At 40.3% G+C, this 23303-nt stretch overlaps 1 protein-coding gene across 1 annotated transcript; it reads right to left on the bottom strand.

Moving 5' to 3' along the window:
- Nucleotides 1–1716: 1716 nt before the first annotated feature.
- Nucleotides 1717–22283, bottom strand: RRAGD (Ras related GTP binding D). Its single transcript, XM_085217649.1, has 7 exons — nt 21864–22283; nt 16018–16313; nt 15381–15580; nt 14236–14350; nt 8865–9007; nt 6287–6435; nt 1717–4366 (listed from the first exon to the last, which is right to left on the bottom strand). The coding sequence occupies exons 1-7, from the start codon at nt 22006–22008 to the stop codon at nt 4215–4217; spliced, it is 1200 nt and encodes a 399-aa protein (XP_085073775.1). The 5' UTR covers nt 22009–22283; the 3' UTR covers nt 1717–4214.
- Between the last annotated feature and the right edge of the window lie 1020 nt (nt 22284–23303).

The following is a 23303-nucleotide window of genomic DNA, read 5'->3' as shown; positions in this document are numbered from 1 at the left end:
TGGGGAAAGTCCATGTGTTTGTCTGTAATTAGGTAAATTCATATGTAGCTGTCAACAAATACTCAAAATAGGAAATTTTTGGTGTCAATGACCTAGTCCTCTATAGAACAGGACACAGATAAACCTGCAGCATCAAAAATCACTATGAATGTTATGCATATCATTCAAGAGGAAAAATAGAAAAACTCTAACATTCAATTTAAGACAAATTCTCAATGATTACTGCAAATGAAAGGGGCGATGTATGTATCATTTAAGCAAACACTGCTGTGTGTCATTACCTCTAGACTTACTTGCTTTAGTTCTTCAGCTTAAACTGATGTGTAAAATTGGAGAAGGGTTATAGGTCAGTGATTTTGGAAATATTATACTATTTGAAAAATTTCTTGAAAAAAATCACTGCAGTGCTTTGACAACGAGTTAAGACAGTACTGCAGTTTTACATACAAGAAAACAAAGAATTTTTAATGAGAAAAAAATGTTCCATCACAAAAAACGAGGTCTCAAATGATGCATTTCAATTGTGCTTGAACCAAGTATTCTCCTGTTGCTTATATCTCCATGCTAACGCACAGTACACTCGTAGCCATATACTTTTAAGAAGACACTCCAATATTGCATAATTTTAAGGGCCACGAGGACGATGAGACAACTGGAACACCTCTTCTACACAGTCAGGCTTATTCAGTCTTGAGGGAGCTCCAGGGAGACTTCATTGTGACCTTCCAGTATTTAAGGGGCGATTATAAATACAGGTGGAATCAACTTTTTACATGGATGATAGGACAAGGGGGAATGGTTTTAGACTAAAGGAGAGGAGATTTTAATTAGATATGAGGGGGAAGTTTTTCCACAGAGTGGTGAAGTGCTGGCACAGGTTGCCTAGAGAGGTTGTGGATGCCCCATCCCTGGAGGTGTTCAAGGTTGGATGGGGCATGATTTAGTGCTTAATCTAGCAGTTGACAACTCTACCCATGGTAGGGAAGTGGAACCAGATGATCTTTGAGAGCTCTTCCAACCCAAGCCATTCTGTGGTTCTGTAATTTTAAATAACCAGTTTCCAGTGCGTGTTCAGGGATGTATTTTAACTCTTCTATGTGGACCTCAACTGTAACTTTTTGGAACTGATGTTTTAAAGATATTCAGCTCCTAACTTCAAAAGTTTAGTGGGATACTGAATAGGTTTGAGTTTATTCTAAAACTGTTTTCAAGATACTAGATCTGCAACAGCCCCTCCCATGTTCAGACAACTCTGATGATACATAAAAATGGCGAATAGACTACCTATTTTGGAGCTATACTACGTACTATACTACTCAGGACTTATCGCATGAATTCTAGGTGTTCTTTGGTGTTGTATTTTCTAAATCTCTCTACATTGCTTTGTCAGAATTAGTTCTTGTAGCATATGGGGTATTCCTTCCCTTTAAGATAAAAACTAGCACCTCAACAAAATTTAAAAAGAAAATGCAAGAGACTGGGAAAAAAAAATTCTTTATATAAGACAAGCCCATGCATGCCTGAGTGCTTAATCAGTTCAGCTAGTACGTGAAAACCTGAGATACTAAATAGAAAGCAATTACCCAAAAATGCTACGTGCAAGTCATTGTCTAAACTGAGAAACATCAAATTTAAAGTCTAATGAATGCATTTTAATATTCAGTGTTAAATATATTTGAAGCATAATAAGACTGATGAAAATTATGCTCTCTCTGATAATATCCAATTTGATTATTTTTATTAGCCAAAGTCACCTTCACTACATTATGCATTACAGTTGATGTCAAATTCAGGAGGGAAATTCATGGTAAATGAATAGCTGAATTAACTTGATAGTCTCTCTAAGTAAAAGGGTACGCGTGACTATACAGAACTTAGGCCAAATATAAAGGAACAACATTCTGTAGTAGTTAGTATTCACACCACAGCCAGTGTGATCAGATGCTTTTCTTAATGTCTTGTCCAACAATGAATACATGCTGGTATGTGTTGTTCATCTCACAAAATCACATATACCTGACAAGAATGAAGCGAAAAAAAGACTGAGGCTGAGTCACAATGGTGGATCTCAACAAAATGGTCAAAAATTATGGCTGCCCTTCAATAAAAGTGCAGTTTGGAGGGCTATGGAAGGGCAGCTCTTACCCACCATTTCTGTGGTGAACTCTGAAGAGAGCTTTGCCTTAACTGAAGGCTTGGTCTGAAAAGCCACCCTCACTTAACACAACAGGTGGTAACTCTACCAAAACTGAACTCTTTCACTTTCCGAAGCATTCTGCTTTCGTTACAGCTACTGTAATTATCCTTCACACTGCTGCCAGGACCAACACTTACGGTTATTCTCAACATTTTTCACCTTCCTAGAACTGCATTCCTGATCAAGTGAGACTTGGAGCCTAGATCCATCCACTAGCCAACACCTATTTCTAAGAACTCCCCATGTATTCAGTACATTCATGCCAAAATGGCCAATTTGTTCCAGAAAGATAAATAAGTCATGCGTGTTAAGCAGCAGTAAGGGACTTGGAAACTACTAATTTCTCTTTTGGCAGATGCTTGTGAGGAGAGCCTTTGCATTCAATGCCAAGTGGCTGTCCCAGCTCATGTATTCAGTGCAACATTAGAGTCTCAAGATGTGTACAGCATACAGAAACTTTGCATTTGCATTCAAACCACCACTGAATTTAGATTTCTTTCACAGGTTGAACTCCTTATTTTTCAACAAAAGCCAGAAAACACTGGGAGCTCTTAACTCAGTAATAGACATGCAGCACTATTCCTTGCCTTAACCAAAAGAAAACTTTCAAATTCCATCTCCCTTCCTATCTCCAGAGCTATCTCAGGTAGGGATAGACAAGTTTATGACTGAGTGAAGTGCAGCTCCCCTTACCCAATTCTGGGGTACTGCAAGCTGCCTTCCAAATCAAGCTCTTCCCACTTCCAGCAGCTGCTGACATCACCTTTGGAATGTATACGCAACTCGTTTGCAGTGGGATTGGGGGGAAAGAAAAAAGGAGTTGTACTTCCAGCTAGGAAGTACAATGACACTTTGGTATCATTAACTAAACAAAACCAGTAAATACAGAATTCAGAAAGTTTTACTTATTTTTAAAGTTTGAGAGTATTCGGATGTCCTGGTGAATCCTTTGACAAATCTGCTCATTTCTATATATTAAAAGTAGCAAGATATTCTCATTACTGTAACAGGTTGATTTCTCCAGTACTCATTTTGATTTCAATTGCAGATGTACCCATAAGTAGAAAGAATCAGAAGTTAGTGCTCGCATCTTTAGGACTTCCATCAGTACACCTGAATGGCAGGGTAGAAACGCACAGATTCTTCACCGCAACAACCACAACTGTGCAGGCTATCAAAACAAATTTAGCAGCATAAATTCAACCTTTCGGATAAACCACCCTCCTCCAAAACCTTACAAAAATACCAGTGCAACATAGAGCCATTTTACAAAACAACTGTCTTTATAGAAAGGTATTTTAGTGGTATATGCTGAGGTAAATGATAAAAGTAGGCCCAGAGGGCATTACCAGTGTTATGAAGAACTCCAGATGAAATTTGGCCAAAAGCCTGTTTTATAAAAGCTAATATTTACCTACCAGTTATGATTGCTGGTAAGGTACTTATTGCTGTAATACTTCAAAATTACTTTTCAGATTAAAAATTGAAAAATATATGAAATTAGATCAGTATGAACGTTAGGTAGTAGCTGTAACAAATTTTAAAAGGCATTGTACCAAGTTTTCTTAATTGTTTACTAGCCAATTTGATTGTAGCAGGTAAATAAAATACAGCATACATTTTACCTGACACCATGCATCAAAATCACCATAAAAACTACGTTTATCAAAGTCCAACTCCACAAGGAAAACATGAAAAAGTGCAAATTATGTACCCAGTATTTCTGTCACAGCTGTTTTTTCTTAATATGGCATGAAAAAGGTTTACAGCATATATTAAGAAAATTCTTACAAGTGTTCACCTCAATGCTTATATATACAACATTTTGCTCAAAGTGCTCACTATATTAAAAAAACTGATTGGATAAAAATATTTAAACAGTGCTTTCTGAACGTTCAGGGAAAATTCATATAATACATCAGTCCCATTGGTTTTCCTCTTCACTCAGTGCAATGAGATGCAGAAGTCACATCAACTTCATGAAATCTTAGCTCGCCACAGTGCCAGAAAACCTCAGTTACAGTGGCATTCTTGGTGTCCCATTAGGAGTGGGTCTCTTATTTTTTTGCACATGACTTTGATGTTTTCGAGATCTTACTACTTTCATTCTTACTTCAAATACTTCTTGTATGGCTTTTCGAAAACAATGGAAATTGTAGTCTATTAATCCTACAGAGACAGAAATGTTTTCCATATTAATAAAAACATTTACACAAATGAAGTAATCACAAATTTGTTTATATTCTACATTTACTAAAATACCACATTCTTTCTAGAGGTCATAATCAGTGAATTCTCCAGGCAATTTTTCTGTGCTAAGCAGAAGTAAATTTAATAAATACAAGTAATTCAGTGAGCATCACAGTTTCCTGTCATATCCTGTATTAACTGTACATATTGGTCTTAAGAGAACACAAAGAGGAATGCTTTGGCAGATAGGAAAGCTTTAACTTAACAAATTGCTTTGGAGAAACACTGAGGATACTACAATATAAATCAAATTCATTCCCAAATTATGGTGTCATTTTGCAACTTCACCTCACAGAAGAACCATGATAAAAATACATATCATCTAGTAGTAAAAAAAAAATTCTTTTTTTCTTATAATATTTAAGTTTTGAAACAGATACTCTACAGCTATATTACCAAGTAACAGCCAGTTATACTTCATTTTACACTCTAACTGAAAACTAGCACAACAGTCATGTTGTTAGATTACATACATACATAATAGGCAGTTAAAATTACCATGTGAGTGGGCTGACTGTGATCCCACAGAAAAGCTGTAAAGCCATACTGGTAGTCAATCAGAAGATTTATTGGGTTCTATAAATTGTTTAATACTGCCATACAGTTTTAAAATTTTGGTACTGAGCTTATGACCTCAGACAGGGTTAATTGCCATAAGCTTTCCCAACGTTGTGTTTTCATCTCAATTTCCTTAACAGGAGATGATACAAATTTGAAATAGTTCATACGCAACATGTTATACTTTCTTTTTTTCCAGAAATTGCTTTCCTTCTCCCTTGAGTTCAGACAAAGTACTCAGTTGAAGTTTTGAGACACCAAAATAAAACTGCATTAAAATACCAAACCATGCTGCTCATGAGTACTGACTTCAATACAAACTGTCCCAAATTATGTAGACACAATAGTTTGACACAAGCGTGCACAAAGCCTAACAAGTATTTGCTCAACATGGTGTCTTTTCTGAAACAGTCCTGTTAGTGTTACAGTAAGACTTTTTAATACGTACAGCAAAACCAACATGGGCAGCAGCTAACTTTCAAAGATAGTAATAGTGGTACATATATGTGAGAGAAATTTGACCAGGTGAAGTTCTATAAAATAAAAGCTAAACAGCCTGTCAAACAATTCAGCAGAGATGGCTTGAGTACTGCAATCACAAACACGACGACACTGACTGGTGAATTAGTAACACAAGAAATGGGTCACAAGCCAAGACGATGGCTCATTTTTCCACTGTTCCTTTCCAGTCTTGGGACATTTGAAGCCCAGTAATTCAGTGAACACCACACCAAGTAAACAATGTGGTAATTAACTAAGCTTTTGGTGTTGACCTTGACTAGGATCAGAACAGGATAAGAAACGTTAGGTACTTTAACTACAAAATGTAAATGCTGCCTAATCCCAAATATGCAGCTTTTTAAAAGCTTACTTTCAAAGACAAAAAAAGCGAGAACATATTTCTATCAGCTAGTTTCAATACTTGGAACTATCCCTTGGTTATGGCACGCAAGCTGTTCCAAACGCATATGCTAGTGCCAATAGGTACAAAGCAAAGCTAGCCAAGATAAATTGACACATTCTACTGTTGCAGATGGAAGCTTCATTGCAATGAATGTAAACTGTATGCTTTCTTATCAGAAAGCAGTCAAATGTATTTATGATTTCATCTTAATGTCAGCACAATACTTCATGCCTTTAACCATGTTATGTAAGCTTTATCAAGCTGTACTTGTAATACTGTGATACAGTTAGAGACTGTATCAGCTAATGGCAATCAGAGTTACTCATTGGTTTGTCTGTATAAGGTAAAATAACGTAATATTAGAAAGAGGTAAATACCTTTTCTCTCAAAGCTTTCTTCTCTCACAAAGCAAACAAGAGCAAGGAATTTTGTTACTTCTTTTAAATAAAGGACAGTTGTATTGTTCAGTTTTATGATTGCCATTGATTCTTTGTCATACGGAGTTCCAGTGCCGTCATCTTTAAGCCTGAAAGGCAATATTCAAACAAACAAACAAGATAAGGCATCAGATGAGTTAAAAGTATTTCCAGGTATGTTCTTGCACCAGATAATCCCAATCTTTATGAAATTTTCATTTTAATCTTTCAGGGAAATTCTTCAAGCACCACAATGCATTAACTAAGTGGACGTAGAGATTAAACTGTTTATTCAGATACACCTAGAAATCAGATCATTAGGTTTCCAAGAATCTGACATGGAGCCCTTCTTTCTTCAAACCATTACCATAAAGTTGTCTGTTTTCTTTTAATCACTGTACTATATTACGAACTTATCTAAAGCATGCGAACCAGTAAGTCTGTACTGATAATTCCAAATCCAATAACCTTGCTTCAGCACTGGCAGCTGACTGATAGTTTACACCATCATGAGACCTTCCTCATGAGACTCTGGCTTTTGTAACATCATATTACAAAGATGTTTCTCCTTCACAGATGATACACCACAACAATCACTGTATTGGATTTTACTCTCATTCCTGAATGCACACACAGATCTTCTTAAATGAGTAGTTATCAGCAATCTCCCAGAATAATTAGCATCAATGATATTTTAAGGTAACAGGTTTCAAAGATGTTCCAGGAACAGAGGACAATAAATTAATTTGAATATCATGCTTTTAGTTTGCAGCTAAAAACCTTGACAGGCAGGTTTCTATGACAAATGCTAAATGATTACACAAGAGACAGTGGCAGAATGAAACTGACTAGAATGCCTCCCTGTTGTGTTATACAGATAATAATTTTGAACCACAGAACTGTATCTTTCTCTCCACACATACAAAAAAGGCGACAGAATCAGAATCCTTCATTATAAACCTCTGTAAAACATGAGTTCTTGTACAGTTAAGAGATCAAATCTGAAATCTAAAAGATACAGCAGAACACACAACTAAATAAATTTTACAGAAGTATTCAACAATCTATTGTTCTTTTGCTGTTCTAATGGTTACTGTATACCTGCGCCAGGATTCTCCCCCATACCTTCTCGAACATTACAAAAGATCTATAAAAACAGGTAAGAATTTCAGACTACTGAAGACTACCACATTTTCAGAAGCAGATACTGTGATTTAGCCTCCAATTCTATATACTTTAATGCATTAATACTTAATGCACCCCTGCCTTTCCCAGGAATAGCTAGTACTGCACTGGGCCAAGCCATTTGAAACACCAATATAACTTGCAAGGAAAGCTGATGGCACTAAGCTGAGTGGTGCAGCTAACACAACAGAAGGGAGGGACACTGTCCAGAGGGAGCTGGACATACTCAATAAGTGGGCACATAAGAATCTAATGAGGTTTAACAAAGCCAAGTACAATTGCTGCACTTGGGTCAAGAAAATCACAGATAAGAATACAGACTGGGAAAAAAACTCAGTGAGAGCAGCCCTGTGCAGAAGGACTTGGGGGTCCTGATGGACAGAAAGCTGTACATGAGCCAGCAGAGTGCAACTGCAGCCTGGAAGGCCAATAGTATCCTGGGCTGCATCAAATGAGCGGTAGCCAGCAGGGCGAGGGAGGGGATTATCCCCCTCTACTCTGCCTTCATGAGGCCCCATCTATACCGAGTCCAAGCCTGCGGCCCCCAGTACAGGAAGGATGTGGAGCTGCTGCGGTGGGTCCAGAGGAGGGTCATGAAAATGACCAGAGAGCCGGAGAACCCTTCCTATTAAGAAAGGTTGAAGGCAAGAGGGTTTGGTGCTAGGAAGAATTTTTTTTACTCAGAGGGTGGTGAAGTGGTGGAACAGGTTGCCAAGAAGGTTGTGGATGTCCCATCTCTAGAAGCATTCAAGGCCAGTTTAGATGGGATCCTGGGCAGCCTGATCCAGTGCCTGACAACTCTGCCCATGGCAGGTGGGTTGGAACTCGATGATCTTCAAGGTCTCCTCCAACCTAAGCCATTCTGTGAGAGTTCTCCAATCACTAAAGGATAGGAAGCTGAAAAATACAAATTTTGTGCAGGGAAAAGAGGACAAGCAAAAAGCTGATGGAAGAGTGAAGCAGCTCTTTAAGGCCAGCAGAGGCGACTAACTATTAAACACAACTACATACAGCCTCACATAAAATTATTTATTTTAAATGAGAGACATCCTTCTGTTGAATTTGGCCCTAGGGAACAAAAACATAGTTAATATTTTCTTTTACTTTAGGATGGCTACTTCCCACTCCTTCCCACAAAAAACAAATTACTCACATAGAAAGAGGAAGGTGCTTGCAAGAGAAGCTGGGCAGGGAACGGTGTTGCTAGCAGGTGATCTGCACCTAAGAGGCCCTTAATTTCCTCCTTCTCCCTTACTCATTCTCACTATTTTTACATCTACATAATTCTTATTTTGAGGTCATTTAGATTCTAGGTACATAACTTCATGAAAACAAAACAAAACCATTTACTTACCCATATATACAAGAAATGTCAATCACAACATCTATCATATCACAGCAGAGCTCATAAGTTTGCATATCCACTGGAGTGCTGTCCGTTGCAATATAGATCTTACTTACTACATCAAATAAAAATGCTTTTTCAATCCCAGAATTCTATTGAAGAAAGAAAGAAAGAAAAATGAAATGTAAGCCCTATGTTTTATTAGTACTAAGATTTTCTGTTTCCCTACTTGCCTGTTGCACAAAATATAAGGTTAAGTAGGAGTTAATTTGCAATCAAGCTCATTTTGAGCAATGACATATTTGTAGCAAGCTATGATGGCTACAGACCTTCTATATGCTTCTGTCTTTGATAGAAGTTAGGTTCCCAATTTCCTCACTAGAATAAATTACACTTATTTTCAGTATAAAACACAAGATAAAAAAAATTTCAAGATCAAGCTTCTGGGGTGCTTTTTCTGATTGTAGCAATGGACATAAAAAGAAAACTATAATTTAAAGTTACTCTAACTGGACATATAGGATAGTGAAAACAAAGAAAAGAAAAAATTGACAAAGACAGTAGGAATCAGGAACTAATTCCTCGAGGGAACTGAGAAATTGTTTCATCAGTAGCTATTCTACTGCATAGTTCCTTAGAACATTTTTTATTCAGAATCACAGGAAAAGATCAGTATTTTGATGGTGCCTTTTCAGTTTTCATATAGAATTTGTGGTTAAAGACATGTTTAAGGCTTGCTAATGTGACAGCATCTATGCTCCTGTCATCTTGCCAAGCTAATCAGGACTCTCTCAGTACTGAACATGTGTTATATCTGCAACTCTCAGATGGTAGACAGGAATGCTAGCTCAGTCTCGGCTTATACTCTTTGTGTAGATAAGGTAAACTGCCATAAGCCTCTGTTTCCTAGAGTGGGAATAAAAAAACACCACATGTACTGAAAACTGAAAACAGTAGCTTTGTGTGGTCATATCAAGAGTTTGCACCTGGGCAGCTGTCCCAGCATGAACACAAAAGACAACTTCCCGGTATAAGCTGAAGATCAGGCTGACAAACATGCTTCAGAATCCAGACACACAGAACAGAAGCAATCTTCTCCCTTTAAACCGTATTTTTTCTATACATGGGCCTCCCTTTTAGTAGGATTTGGGACTGTTGCTATAACTGTCAAAAACTCTGAAAACCCATACCAACTTTTAATAGTTTCAGCTACTGTAGTTATAGAAGTTTTCTTCTTGTTTTCTTTTGCAAGTGAATAACACATAATTAGAGACTAAAGTGACCCTCACACTTTCCAAATTCCCCATAATAAGCAGAAAGACTTCAACCTTAGGTATTAATTCTTCCACTGCTGGACATCCAAATAAGGTTGGAAATACTCATTCACAGTGGTAACAGAGGTGAATTTCTTGCATTTCATTATGGAAAAAGACTTAATGAGTGGCTCATTTCTTTAGGTCATTAATAGAAAAAAATATTCAAGAGAAAGTATACTCTCTGGATACCCTATGCACATGAGCTGAAGCACATGATGTACAAGGAGACTCTCGGAGAACTGGGATTATGCAGTCCAAGGAAAAGAAGCCACACTGCTGTCTATAAATCCCCTTTGGGAGGGTGTGCAGAAGACAGGTCCAAGCTCTTCTCAGAACAAGTTTTGAAGGGCAAGAGGCAAAAGACAAACTGAAATTCTATCTTAAAAAAAATAAAAAGTAAAGCACCAAAAAAAAAAAAATCCAAACAAACAACAATGAACACAATCTTTTTTAACATGAGTGGTCAAGCACTGCGAGCATGCTGTGGAGTTGCTATCCTTAGAGATACACAAAGCTGAACTGGACCCAGCCCTATGCAAACCTGCACACAGTAGCTTGGCTTTCAGCAGGAGCTGACCTCTAAAAGTCCTGCTCAGCTTATTTGGCTTTGTGAATACATTTTTTGAGAATTAAGAACAAAACTGTATGTGTATTTATTTTGGTTATTCCGACCACATTTAATAGCTGTGCAATTATAATATTCAAACAATACATAAATTCTGACAGCACTTCACATACTTCTATAGATGCAGTCAAGTAAGATTAATCACAATTCACCTGTAAACACCATCTGAATATATTTCTTAAAAAGAAAACTACTTTTAAACAAAAGAGATTGGAACTTGAGCCCTGCAGTGTCATTCTTAAGGAATCAAAATTAAAAATATAAAATTTTATATTATGTAAGAAGAAATTCAGTTGCACATATAAGTACCTTAAAATATTAAGATGTCAGTGACAATACTGTATCATTTAACAATGAGAAGCGATGTACCCAGCTCAGAACTCTAGCAACTGCAGCCTGTCAACACTTGCAGTGGCAGTTTAAAAGGTTTTTGTCTTGAAATGTCTGCCATGCCAGCAATTACTCATGGTAGTAGAGTAAAACTTGGCATCTTAAACCATTGTTGCATTAACTTGAAACTGATACACTATGGTAGGATCTGCTGAGAAACTGGCAAGACTCCTTTTGTTTAACTTTGTATGGTGACAGAAACCTCTACAAAAGGGTAGGGTGGGCTGCCAGTAGTGGTAACCACTAAATTGTACCACCACGACCTCTCTGATTTTATTTACTGGAGTTTTTAGTATGCTTTAAATTACAAAACCAAAGGATTTGCCAGAATGTTTGTGAGGATATTTATCAAGATAAACATACCAGTAAAAATAATAACTATGAAGCCATATGAAGTCAAGGAGCTTTGGGTAAAATTGCTATTCAATAGAGACATCATTAACACAGAGATAACAAAAATGACAGTGAGAAATCAACTGTTACATTAGATAAATGGGCTTATCTTTCTCCTTGAAAGTATGGAGACTAAGTCAGAAGATGGCCCTAAAAAGTAGTTTTTACACAATCCCACACATCACACAACTTTACTACTTGGTAAGACCATAGGAATAAGAAAAACAGACACCCCTCTATATGAAGCTGGTGTTAGCCAAAATTCACATGGGTTTTAAACACCAAACCATTCTTTAATTATTTTGTTTTACAGGCAGTTAGACTAAAGAACTTAGAAGCAGTATTACCATGATCAAATGTACAAGCTGTATGAGCTAACACACTGTGGCACTATAAAAGTTGGTTAAAAACCTGAGGTGAACTCAAGGGTGATCACAGATCTATTTTTGTAATCACCAGCTTTTGTGTTGGAAGTCTTCACAGCATAAATGAAAGCACATCCTCATGAATATTGCTGCAAACCCAAACTAGAACACCAACACACCCACATTCTGATAACCAACACACTGGCTTCCTGAAGTAAGGCATGAACAAAATCTGTGTCAAGATTCCTAACCTGATTTGTTGTCACTGAGTTGCTAAAGAGGCGCCCACTAATTCTACACCAGCGAATGATGTTTAGTCTTCCTATGGTTGCAAATAGGAGTCATTCTGAGCCTCCTGTCTACAGATAAAAGATGCTCTTATAAGCAGAAAGCAAGCTTTCTGAGCACACAGTGAAGCAGCTACATCTTGTTCTATGTCACTGACTGTTATGTTCTATTTGGAGCTAAGAAACAGGCTGAGACTCTCGGCCCTATGGGCAGAGGAAATAGCTTATCTCTCAGGAATACTTCTCTAAATTTCCCATTCATTTGAATGAGTTGTTCTGCCCTGCCAGTCATATCTGATACTCTAGATAATATGGGGCCTCCAGTCTGGGTGCCCTAGATGCACAAACAACTATTGTCATACAGGAAACAGCTCATGCTCAAGTCATGTAGTGGTTTGGTACAAACTTTTCAGCAACTCCAAATAGTGAGAAGACCCTATACAGAGATCAGACTCGTGATATGAGCAGTTCTGGAATTACGAAGATTATCATTCAGCCAGCTTTCTCATTAATACTATATAGCATATTCAAAATAATACCTAATTGCTCCAGAACTATAATCATCACCCTTTCATCATTACCTTTCTACTCTACGTGGAATGCAGGGCTGGATGACAACTGGCATGCAGTGCAGCCATTTTCTTGGAATGAGATCTTTGTCATAAACCATTCCTTATGAATTGGTTGCCTAATAGTAAGAGAATAAATTTGGGAAAGACACTTCTTTAATCCTAGCTCTCCCTTTCAGCAAAACAGCTAACCTCCCTCTCTCCCAATTTTCACACCCCACACTGAGAAACTGTGAAGTCTTATTTTATCCTACAGGCTGTTGAATGATATTAAATAATTTCATGACTTCAGAATCACAAAAAGGCAAACCGAAATGCCTTGCTTGGAAACTAAAGTTTGACTAATGCTAATGCGAGGTACAAAAAAGGGTACAGTTCCAGGAGCCACTAGGATCTGAACTAATGCATCAAGAAAAGGGGGGAACTCTCCTTTCTCACAACTACTGTGTTTCCCATGCCTTATTGTCATATGTTCCCATTTCTAACCTTGGGCCACAAAAAGAGTATGTTGGTCTCCTTCATGAGCTGCTTTTGACTAAATGAAACAGGCAAAAGAACTGGACAGTCTTCTGCTGTATTACTATGTGTCAGAGTGACTTCATGAGGGAACAGGCAGGTGTCACAACCAGTATAAAGGGGGGGAATAGACCATACATCCAGGAGCAGTAGAACAAGCAATTACCTCCACAGCGACAGCAGGATGTTAGATGTACAAAGCTCCCTAACTGGCCATGGAAGTAACTGTGGAAGCTGTGAAAGCTGTGGTGGACTCTACCTCTAAAAATGTTAAAACTACATTTTCGTGAGAGATAAATTTCAATGCAAAATAGAATAAATTCTAGGAAGTACTACAGACAGTTCTCTTACGTAAGAGGTCAGACCAGATGATGCTCCTTTAAGAATTTATCAACACAAATTTCAAGTAAAAAACTGCATACAGCACAGACTTTTGTAACACTCAAATGAACTTAAAAGCAGGAAAGCAATGACTTTTTCTCTCAGAGAGTGGTCAGGCACTGGAATGGCCTGCCCAGGGAGGTGGTGGAGTTGCTGTCCCTGGCAGTGTTCAAGAGGCATCTGAATGAGGAGCTACGAGATATGGTTTAGTAGCTTGTGGTAGCAGTGGTAATGGGAGGACGGTTGGACTGGATGATCTTATAGGTCCTTTCCAACCTTGTGATTCCATGATTCTATGACTGCTAATGCACTTTATGTGCCATTTTCACTCATAAAATGCTGTATCTCAGCAGTTCAGCAATACTGTCAGACAAGGAAGGGAGGCCTAGCTTCATGTGAGTGCATTTCAACTATGTTTTGATAATTCCTCTGAATGTTCACGTTGCTCACAATCTCTCAGAAGGCAGCAAATAGAATATTTCAATATGCATGATGGTCATAGCTTCATCTATAGACAAAATATGTAACAAGTACTTACTGAAATAAAGATGTTAAGCAGATTTTCCAGTGTTGGGAGCTGTGGAATCAGTTTCTGTACCACTTTGCTAAACGCTTCAAATATAGAATGATCATATATGCTTGTCAGATAAAAGCTGGAAAAAAAAGGTCACCAGATTTTCCTTTTAGTTACATACTGTGAACATGGTGCACCTTTCATAATATGAGTGAAATGAAATATTGTCAAACAGCAAGTGCCTACAATTATGCAATTACCCCTTGTGATCAAAAGTCACATGTTACAACTGAAGCACAGGCCTTCAAACAGAAACTAAATTCTCACAATTATACTTGCTACAGCAATGCATACCTCCATACAAAAAACAGACAACAACAAAGCACCTAGACAATGCAAATTAGCACCTGATGCAGGACTTCTCGATGTAATTCCCCTTCATGATGTAATCTTAGAAAATGTTTTTCAAATTGCAGAAGAGGAATACTACTGAACATAGCTACTGTAACTTAACTTTTTGAAAGCTGGACCCATTTAACAAATGCAGTCAAGTTTTTAAGAGCTCTAAAGTGTTGACAGGTTCATAAAACGGGTCTCTTTCTATACATCTATTTGCACTTGGCTGTAAGCACTAAAAATAATACGGAAACTTGATGTCCTCCTAGTTTCTAGTCTATAGAAGTCCACTGTTTTTAACTGTTTGCTACAATCATTTGCTTTATCATCAGATACAAGACAGGTGCTCTCTCTTTGCCTTCCCAAGTTGCTCTGAGGAGGCTGCAACAATAAGTAGTAACTAGGAGATGACGGTGAGGCAAGGAGCAGTTTCAAAGACAAAAGTGATATAGATGGCATGTGCATTCTACAGGTTGCTACTGCCCATACTTCTAATTTCAAGACAGAGACTGCAGCAAAACCAAAAAAAATATGTCAGGACTGACATATTTGTCATCTGTTTTTAAGCATTTCCGCACCTTATCTTGCTCTTCAAGACAGCACTCAGAAATAAGATACTGCATTTGACCTGAGGCAAACAAATTATCTGTGATTAACTTTTTCCTTCATATGTCAAAACCTTTTTGCTTGCTTCAAGAGAACAGAGAATATTAACTTGTTAAATAAACAGCTCCTCTCTGACTTAAGATTTTTTCTACAGCAACTTTTCTCACCTGAGATGAATTTTCTCCAATCCAGCATCTGCAAGGTCATCATTGGCCCTCTGGTGAATATCTCTCTGTGTTTCAATCTTGTGATCGTCAGATAAGCCATCCACTTTATGGATAAAGATTTCAAAGTTGATGTCTGGATTCACTTTATATGCTCTGGTCACAGTAAGATGCAGCCGAGCTAATGCTTCCATATAATCATCCTAATGGAGGAAAAATAAAAACTGCAGGAAAGATGTGCAAAATATCTAAAATATTACAGTAATTACTTTTAGATAATGCTACAGCTTAACAATATCTTAGGTTCTTTATTTCTTGTAATAGAAGACCGAGCTTGTATCTAGCATGTGCACTGACTTTAGGCTGTCAGCACTAGGGAGACTGAACAAGAACCTTGAGATGTTAAAGCAGTAAACCCATCTTGCAAAGGGAGATTAAAAATAGCCAAGCAGCTCTTCAAGTTTTAATGACTTCCTGTAAATGTGCATTTGTAATCATAAGTTATTTATTTGCTTTGAACAATCTATGTTTTCTAATCCATCTGTACATTGCTAAAAAAGACAAAGGTAGCTTAAATGCACACCCATACACTTTTTTTTTTTCCCTTTCCCTTCCTTTTTTTTCTTTTTTTTTTTTTTACCTGAGAGTCAATAACAAAAATTAGTGCTCCAGTGCCTCTGAAAATCATCTCATAGTCAAATGTAGGGTCAAAGAAGTCAATCTGCCCAGGAAAATCCCATATCTGAAAGTTGACAAAGGAGCTGTTGGATACATCCTCTCTGCAGATTTTGTTTGTGCTCTCCAAGAAGAGGGTCTCATTTGGTGACATTTTGTGAAAGACAACTTTCTGAATGGAAGACTTCCCACTTCTTCTCAAACCCATGAGCAGGATTCGTGGCTTAACTTCAGTACTGAAGGGATCATTGAAATCCAAAACTGAATAAAATCATACAAGAAGAAGAGTAACATACTATAGCAACATAATTAATGAATAACTGACAGATAACATGAATCTGACATTTATTTTCATGACATTCTGAGTTGGATTTATGCAAACATTACTGATTTTTAAACTGAGGGAACTGCAAACATTTTAGCCTGGATTCTTTGCCCCTTAGACTAAGAAAACCTACTTTTCACCCATAGCAGAAATTGCAGACAGCATGCTTAGTTTGTACGTGAAAATTATTTTATCCCACAGCCATACTAAGATATGTAATTTTATTGTAACACAATAAAACATTCTAACTCAACTTTAAAAAAAGAGTATCCAGTAAGAAATACCTCTGTCAACCAACAGCTAGATCATGCTGCTGGAAGCAAGAAGTGAGCTTGTGTTAGTTACATTTGTGTGACATTGTAAAGCTACACAAAGGCTTCCTTCCTTCCTCTAAGCAGAGGAATCACACATCCCAAGAACCATAAGAAGAGGACAACTCAGTAGGCACACACCTTCTCTTGCTGGGACTTAAAGCACAGAACTGAGCTCAAGGGGTGTCCATTTCTAAGGTCATTATGATTTCACTTGCTGTTAAATAATTTGTGTTACAATCTATACAAAGTTGTTATCCAATAAATAAGATTACAGGTTAATTCTTGCCTATCTGCAAAACAAAGGCCTGAAAACACCATTATTCAGTTGTGTTACCTACTGTGATTTGAAACTCGTGCAACTAAAAGTTAACATTTTTCAGGAATGATGCAGTTATATCAGCATAAAGGGACTTAGAGGAGTAAACTATATTGATATATTCATATGGATATGACTATATAGCCTTTCACACTGGAGATCACACCTATTTCAGTTTCAAGAATGTCTAATTAAGATAGCTATGTCAGTCTAAATTCTTACTAAAATGTAGTAGGTCCGTAACTTTGAAATGTCCCGTGATGCTGAGCTGAACCTCGTGCTGAATATAGTGGAAAAAAGTTTTAAAATAATCCCGTGATATCCTGTTTGCAGGACCGAACATAAGCAACACAAAATATTGAGTTGCCACTGCTATATGTGCAGAATAAGGCTCTCGGCACACAGCAGTCAGGTTTAAAACATAGATCAGACAACAGGCCAAGTACACAAAATGTCAGGCACGCCTTCTCCTACCTACTGCATAACAAACTGTCCAACCTAATTCAGGGCAGAGGGAAACTGCATTTCTTACTCATTTTCTTCTAAGGTGAATTTGGAATCGCACCACCTGCTGGCTCACCAGTACTTACGCCTCTCACCGTGAGCCCATGGTACCACAGTGACTGACAGACCACTGATCTTTGAGATTCTGTGCATTTTGACAGGCCTTGGCAGCTATTTCCACGTACTGTGCTTTGTCATGCCTCACCTACAGGACACTGCCAGCCTGGGGCAGCACGCAGATTCAATCCTTCAAGCAAAATAGCAGCAAGCTGCTGGGGACCGTAAGGTGCTCATCCCCCTAATGCAACAACGGACAACAGCAGCTGATCACAGGCAGCAATATTTAGGAAGTAATTAACTGCAGTCGACACACTGCTCTACCCTTCCTGTCAACGTGAGCAATAATATTCTGTGACTGCATGAAATATGTGTCTAAGGTACTTCAGAGCAAGAGAGAGAGAGGAATAATAAGCCCCTGCTTTAAGACAATGTGACAGCATTCATTACGTTCTGCGGGGCGCAGTCTTGTCAACAAAGCAAACCAAAGGAACAAGATTTAACAGCTTCTTTCACTCCACTCTCCTCAATGCACAAATTCTCTACAGCTGCTAAAAATACAGACAATGTTTTATTAATGTTCATATATCCATACACCCTGCAATCTACATCTTGACCACCTGAAGGGAAAATAGCTTAGTCAAGGCTTTACAAGAACTAGTTTGAATACATTATTTTCAAAATGCATACAAAAACCAGACTTTGGGTTGACGCTTTATTGCATGTTCCAAAGAATTATAAAAAAACTCCACTTTGCTCTGTTCATAACAGAACCCACCAAGTCTGGTTTGCTGTGGCTCTGTACCGTTTCCCTTTCCTCTCCCCACCGCAGTAACACCAACTTCCCTGTATGTCTTATGACATACGCTCCAAAAAACTGATGTGACGTGCTGTGGCTGATCTGGAGCTGACCACACGCCTCAACAGCACACAGGCGTGCACCAGGCAGCCAAGTGCTGCCGCAGCACGCGTCCATCTGCTTGCCTGTCTCTGAGAACACTTTCACTGGAGCCTCTCCTCTCAGTGCTACCTTTCATCAAGCCTGCACAAACTCAATCATATTTGAGACTTCTTTCCTTCAAATTCTGGTGTAGGTGGGCAGTAGTTCCCAAAGTTCTGACAAGTCACGAGACAACAAGAAGACAGGCTAGCTACTTCTTTAAGAAGTAGGCCAAAAAATCCACAGGTACTTAAAAAAAAGTATTTACAATAACTTCAAGTTTAAAATTGTTGCTATACTATGTTTTCCCAGGTAGACATTTTTATGGATTGTAATACTTACTAGAAAGGAATCACTTCATATTAAAACCATATTAAAGAACAGAGTTGGAAGTGCAAACAGTTACTAGCAAGTACAGTGAACGCTGTCTCTTCTACTAGTAGGAGTGATATTTAGCTCTTGAAATTCTGCCAGATCAAAGACAGGGAAATGTGAATTAATATCATCCAAACCTGACTAGATAGCAGAGCTGCTGTAGCACTTTCCTTGGAGAGAGAGTTAGAAGATTACCTTATATGTAAAGGAATTGGATGATACACTGCCTGCCCACATTCCTTTCCAGAGTACATGACAACTCCTTCTTTAATTTGCCATAGCAATGCCAGTAGATGTATCCTCGCAACTTCCCAGACTGGGTTACTAAGCAAGATTATACTACGCATGAGAAACATTAAACTATTTTCTGTTCCCTAATGGGAAAGATAATTTTCCATGTCATCAGATGAGACACATTTCCTGCTTCATTCATTTTGCATAGTCATAAAATGCCAGTTTCTAGCACATACCAACAGTTCTCCTTCACATTTCAACTCCACTAAGCAGCCACAAAGAACACTCTGGTTAGAAGCTAAGGCCTTTGAAGTATCCACAAATTAATTTTAACAAACCCCAAAGCCTTTTCACAACACAGAAGTACTCAATTCCTGACAAAACTTCTTTAACGGCAGGTAGTATGTGTTTGTGGAGTGTTATTTGTGTGCATTGCTGTGAAGAGCTGGGAACTGCACATAGCAGCCCTGGTCTGTTTCACCAGGATGCAAACAGTATGAATAATGTATGGTTAGAATATTTAAGATATTCATCGATAATTAACAGTTTTTGAAACCCATCCCAAATTCCACATTTCTCTGCTACAATTATTTTTCAGAAGCTTGGGTCTATCAGTGCTCCACAGCCATGTGTGAAGGGGCTGCCATGTTGGAAGGTGTATGTTTAGATCCCATCAGTAAGCAGACCGCAGTTCTCAAATGTACAAAGCACAGCAGCTCATCTGCTCAAGCTACGCCAAACCAAAAGTTACATTTCTGTTCATTCTACTATGCACACATTAACAATCTCCTCCGAGACTATTTTAACAAATAGAGCTAAGAACGATTATTTTTTTGGCCTACTAATGCAATTACATCATCCTTTTTTTAAGCTTTTACCTTTTCTATAGAGGAGTACTACCAGTTCCATACTTTCCATTTAAGTACCTACAAGCCCATTCAACTCATGGCATTTTCAGCACCACTGGGACTGTGATGTTTGCAGTTTTTAAGACAATAGCCTTATAAATACACACACTGCACGTCTTCAATGCTGAAAGTGGCCTGAGCCTGAAGAGTTAACAGAAAAAGCTTATGTGCAATCAAGAGAGATGTTCAGCTACTGTGGGTTTATGAACATTGCAGAAATGTCTGGTGAAAGGAAATTCTTGTGGCCAAAGACTCAGAACCAAAAGGCCTGGCTCTACTCTACCACAGGTGTGGCACTCTGCAAGGATCCAACTTCAAGCTACTTCCTTGGACACTCTGCAGGAAGTTTCCCTGCTTGTAAATATTTTTTAAATGCATGTATCAAAACAACGAATAGGCTTTATGTAAACCAAGTGCTTCAAGGTATTTGAGTATGACCCCATGCCTAAAGTCAAAAGATGAAGCAGAAGACAAATAGCAGTCATTTCAACTCGGGTTGGAATCAAGAGAACAGCAGAGTAAGAGATGACCAACACAAAGTTTTGAAATATCCTGTGTGCCTACGTGCACAAATTATGCTTTTACTTTGAAGCCTGGCTTCTCCCTTCACTTTCAACAGCCACACGTGGAGGTTGGGATACTGTACTTCAGACTGCTTACTGTACAAAAGCAGGAAGAAATAGGATAGAAACTGGGAAAAGGAAAGCCCCTTGCCCTGAGGCCAGTTTCAGATACACAAAGATCAGATCCAACCCCCTCTTTTCTCTCCAGAGACTTCAGAACCAAGCAGAAAGGCAGGGGGTCTGGCTGGTACAATAAGCCTTTGTGTTAGCCCTGGAGTGGAGAGGTCTCTTCACTTGCCTGCTATTCAGGATGTCAAGGATTGTTTTCATTAGGTACAATATTCTCATGTTACTGTGAAGAAGCAATTGCCATTTTTTAGCAATTTAATAAAGCTCCCATTGAAAAATTTCCAAATAAATTCCTCTGAGAACAGAAAATGGATTATTTCTCTGCAGAAGGTGCTGTCGGTTTAGTATGCACTGAAATGCATTCTCTCTGCATCAAAATGAAGGCGATTCCTCAGCAGCTTCACACAAGACGTCAATTAGTCTCAGTTACATCTCTGGCATCCCAGCGTCCTCACAGCCCCACTCCCGAGCTTGGAGCTCCGACTGCCCCCAAACCGTGGGAGTCAGTCAGTCCCCTCCCACGGCAGCACGCGGGACTGGGCTTTCTGAGGAAAGGCTGACCAGCACGTAGCCTTACAGCAAGCAGCCCTTTGTTCTGCAATTATTAGAAAGCAATTCTCATTTCACACGGACGTCCCCAGAGCCCTCTGAGCTCCCAAGCGAAGCAGCCTCGGGAGAACGAACCCACGCTCCAAATGAGAGCAACAGGCTCTGAGCCGGCGCGCCTCTCCCTGCGGAGCGGTGCTGCTCCTCTCGGGACGCCCGCACCCATCCCCGCCGGCCAGCACCCGCGTGCCCCGGGCCGAGCCTGCAGACCCGACGACTGACACCGGCAGCTGCCTGCCAGCGCGGGGCCGCCGCTGCCTTTTATAGCCGGCAGCACCCCTCTCCGGCACGGCTGGCTCGCATCTCGCCCAGACGGGGAAACGCGTGCGAGGGGACTATCCCCCCTCCCCGCAGCGCTTTGTCTGCTTTCTCCCTCCTCGAAGCCGGTCGCCGCCCGGCAGCCTTCGCTCAGCCCCCGGCAGCCCTCCCTGCTCCCGCTGACCCCGCCGCCCGCCCGGCTCCCGGCGCGGCTCTTCCCGGCCCCACCGAGGCCTGCTCCCCCGCCCCACGCCCGCACCGCCCGCGGCTGACGGCACTCACACGCCTCATCGCCGCCGCTCTCCGCGTCCCCGTCCGAGAAGGACTCGGCCCCGTCGGCGTAGCCCGCCAAGCCCACGATCTCCTCTTCGTCTTCCTCCTCCTCGTCCCCCTCCTCCTGGGGCAGCTTCCTCGGCACCTGGCTCATGCCGGCCGCGCTCCCCGGCCGGGGCTGCGAGGGGCTGCGAGGGCCCCTCTGCCTGCCGGCGGCCTCGGGGGGAGCCCAGGTGCCGCGCCGCCGCCACACGGCCCCGCGCCGCCGCCGCCGCCGCTCCCTTCCCCCGCTCGCCACTGGGCGGAGAGCGCGGCGTCGCGACCCGCGTCACCTGACGCGCAGGCCGGGCCCCGCCGCTGCCGATACCGGCCCCGAGCTAAGCCCGGGCCCGGCGCCGCGAGGCCGGTGGCGGCGGTCTGAGGGCTCCCGCAGCGTGGGGGCCTGGAGCTGTCCGTGGGGACGGCGCGGCTTCTGGCAAGGGAGGGCCGCTGAGTGCGTGGGGCCGCGGTGGCTTGGGACGTCAGGCAGCCGCAGACAAAAATGATAATTTTTTATTGCAGTTAGGCTTTCTATAGGGTTTGAAAGCTCTTTGCCAGGGCTCCCAGCGCTGCTTTTGCTTTCTCGAATTGCTTCAAGCGCTGACCCTCTGGCCGTCATTCCGTGCAGCCCGACCTGAGAAAGTTACCTCTGGTAGCTGGGCTCCACCAATATGTGCTATGTCTGTTTCTGTCCACTGACTGCCTCTTATCAAGAGGCCTTGGGTCTGCTCTAATCCACTTGAGATAAAGGAGGAACAGCTTTTTCCAGAGGGGAAAGAGATGAGAAATCCATACTTTACGTCCCATGTAGAGACAAATCTACCAATATGCAGATTTCAATAAATGCTTTTCCTTATTCTCAACTCATCCACCTGCTTGGAAGTTTTTCCTGTGAACAGCTTATCAGCTCACCAAAATGTGATGTGAAATATTTTAACATTAAGTTCATTACAAGGATTCAAGACTTAAATATAGAGCAGGAACGTACACCAGTATTGTTTCTGTCTTGGGACAGCCCTCGGAGACACCAATCTGTTGAAAACCCCAGATAGAAAGAGGAGGAAAGTTTCCATGTTGGTAATAAATGCCCGTCTGTCTTGCACGCCACTGATCACATCTGCACAGGAAGGGCAGCTGGTTTCAAAGCTGATCAGGGGAAGCAGGGCTTGCCCACAGGCCTGGCTGACTGTATCAGGTTTCTTTTACACAAAGGTCTGTGAAACAGCATCAGTCACAGAGAATAATTTGGAGATACTGAAATACCAAATGAAGGCGTGGAAGCTGAGGTAGGACAGCACTGATTACAGCACACTTCCCACAATGCTGAAGCCAGTGACCATTTGCTTGACTACAGCTTCAGGTTTAGAGCTGTCTAAATGCCAGGCTCAACTCCAGATAGGTTTTTTTGAG

This window comes from Meleagris gallopavo, chromosome 2 (genome assembly GCF_905368555.1).
Source record: "Meleagris gallopavo chromosome 2, MGAL_WU_HG_1.1, whole genome shotgun sequence".
In the NCBI taxonomy this organism is placed as follows: domain Eukaryota; kingdom Metazoa; phylum Chordata; class Aves; order Galliformes; family Phasianidae; genus Meleagris; species Meleagris gallopavo.
The sequence above is the reverse complement of the archived record's forward strand: the minus strand, read 5'-3'. Positions and strand labels throughout refer to the sequence as shown.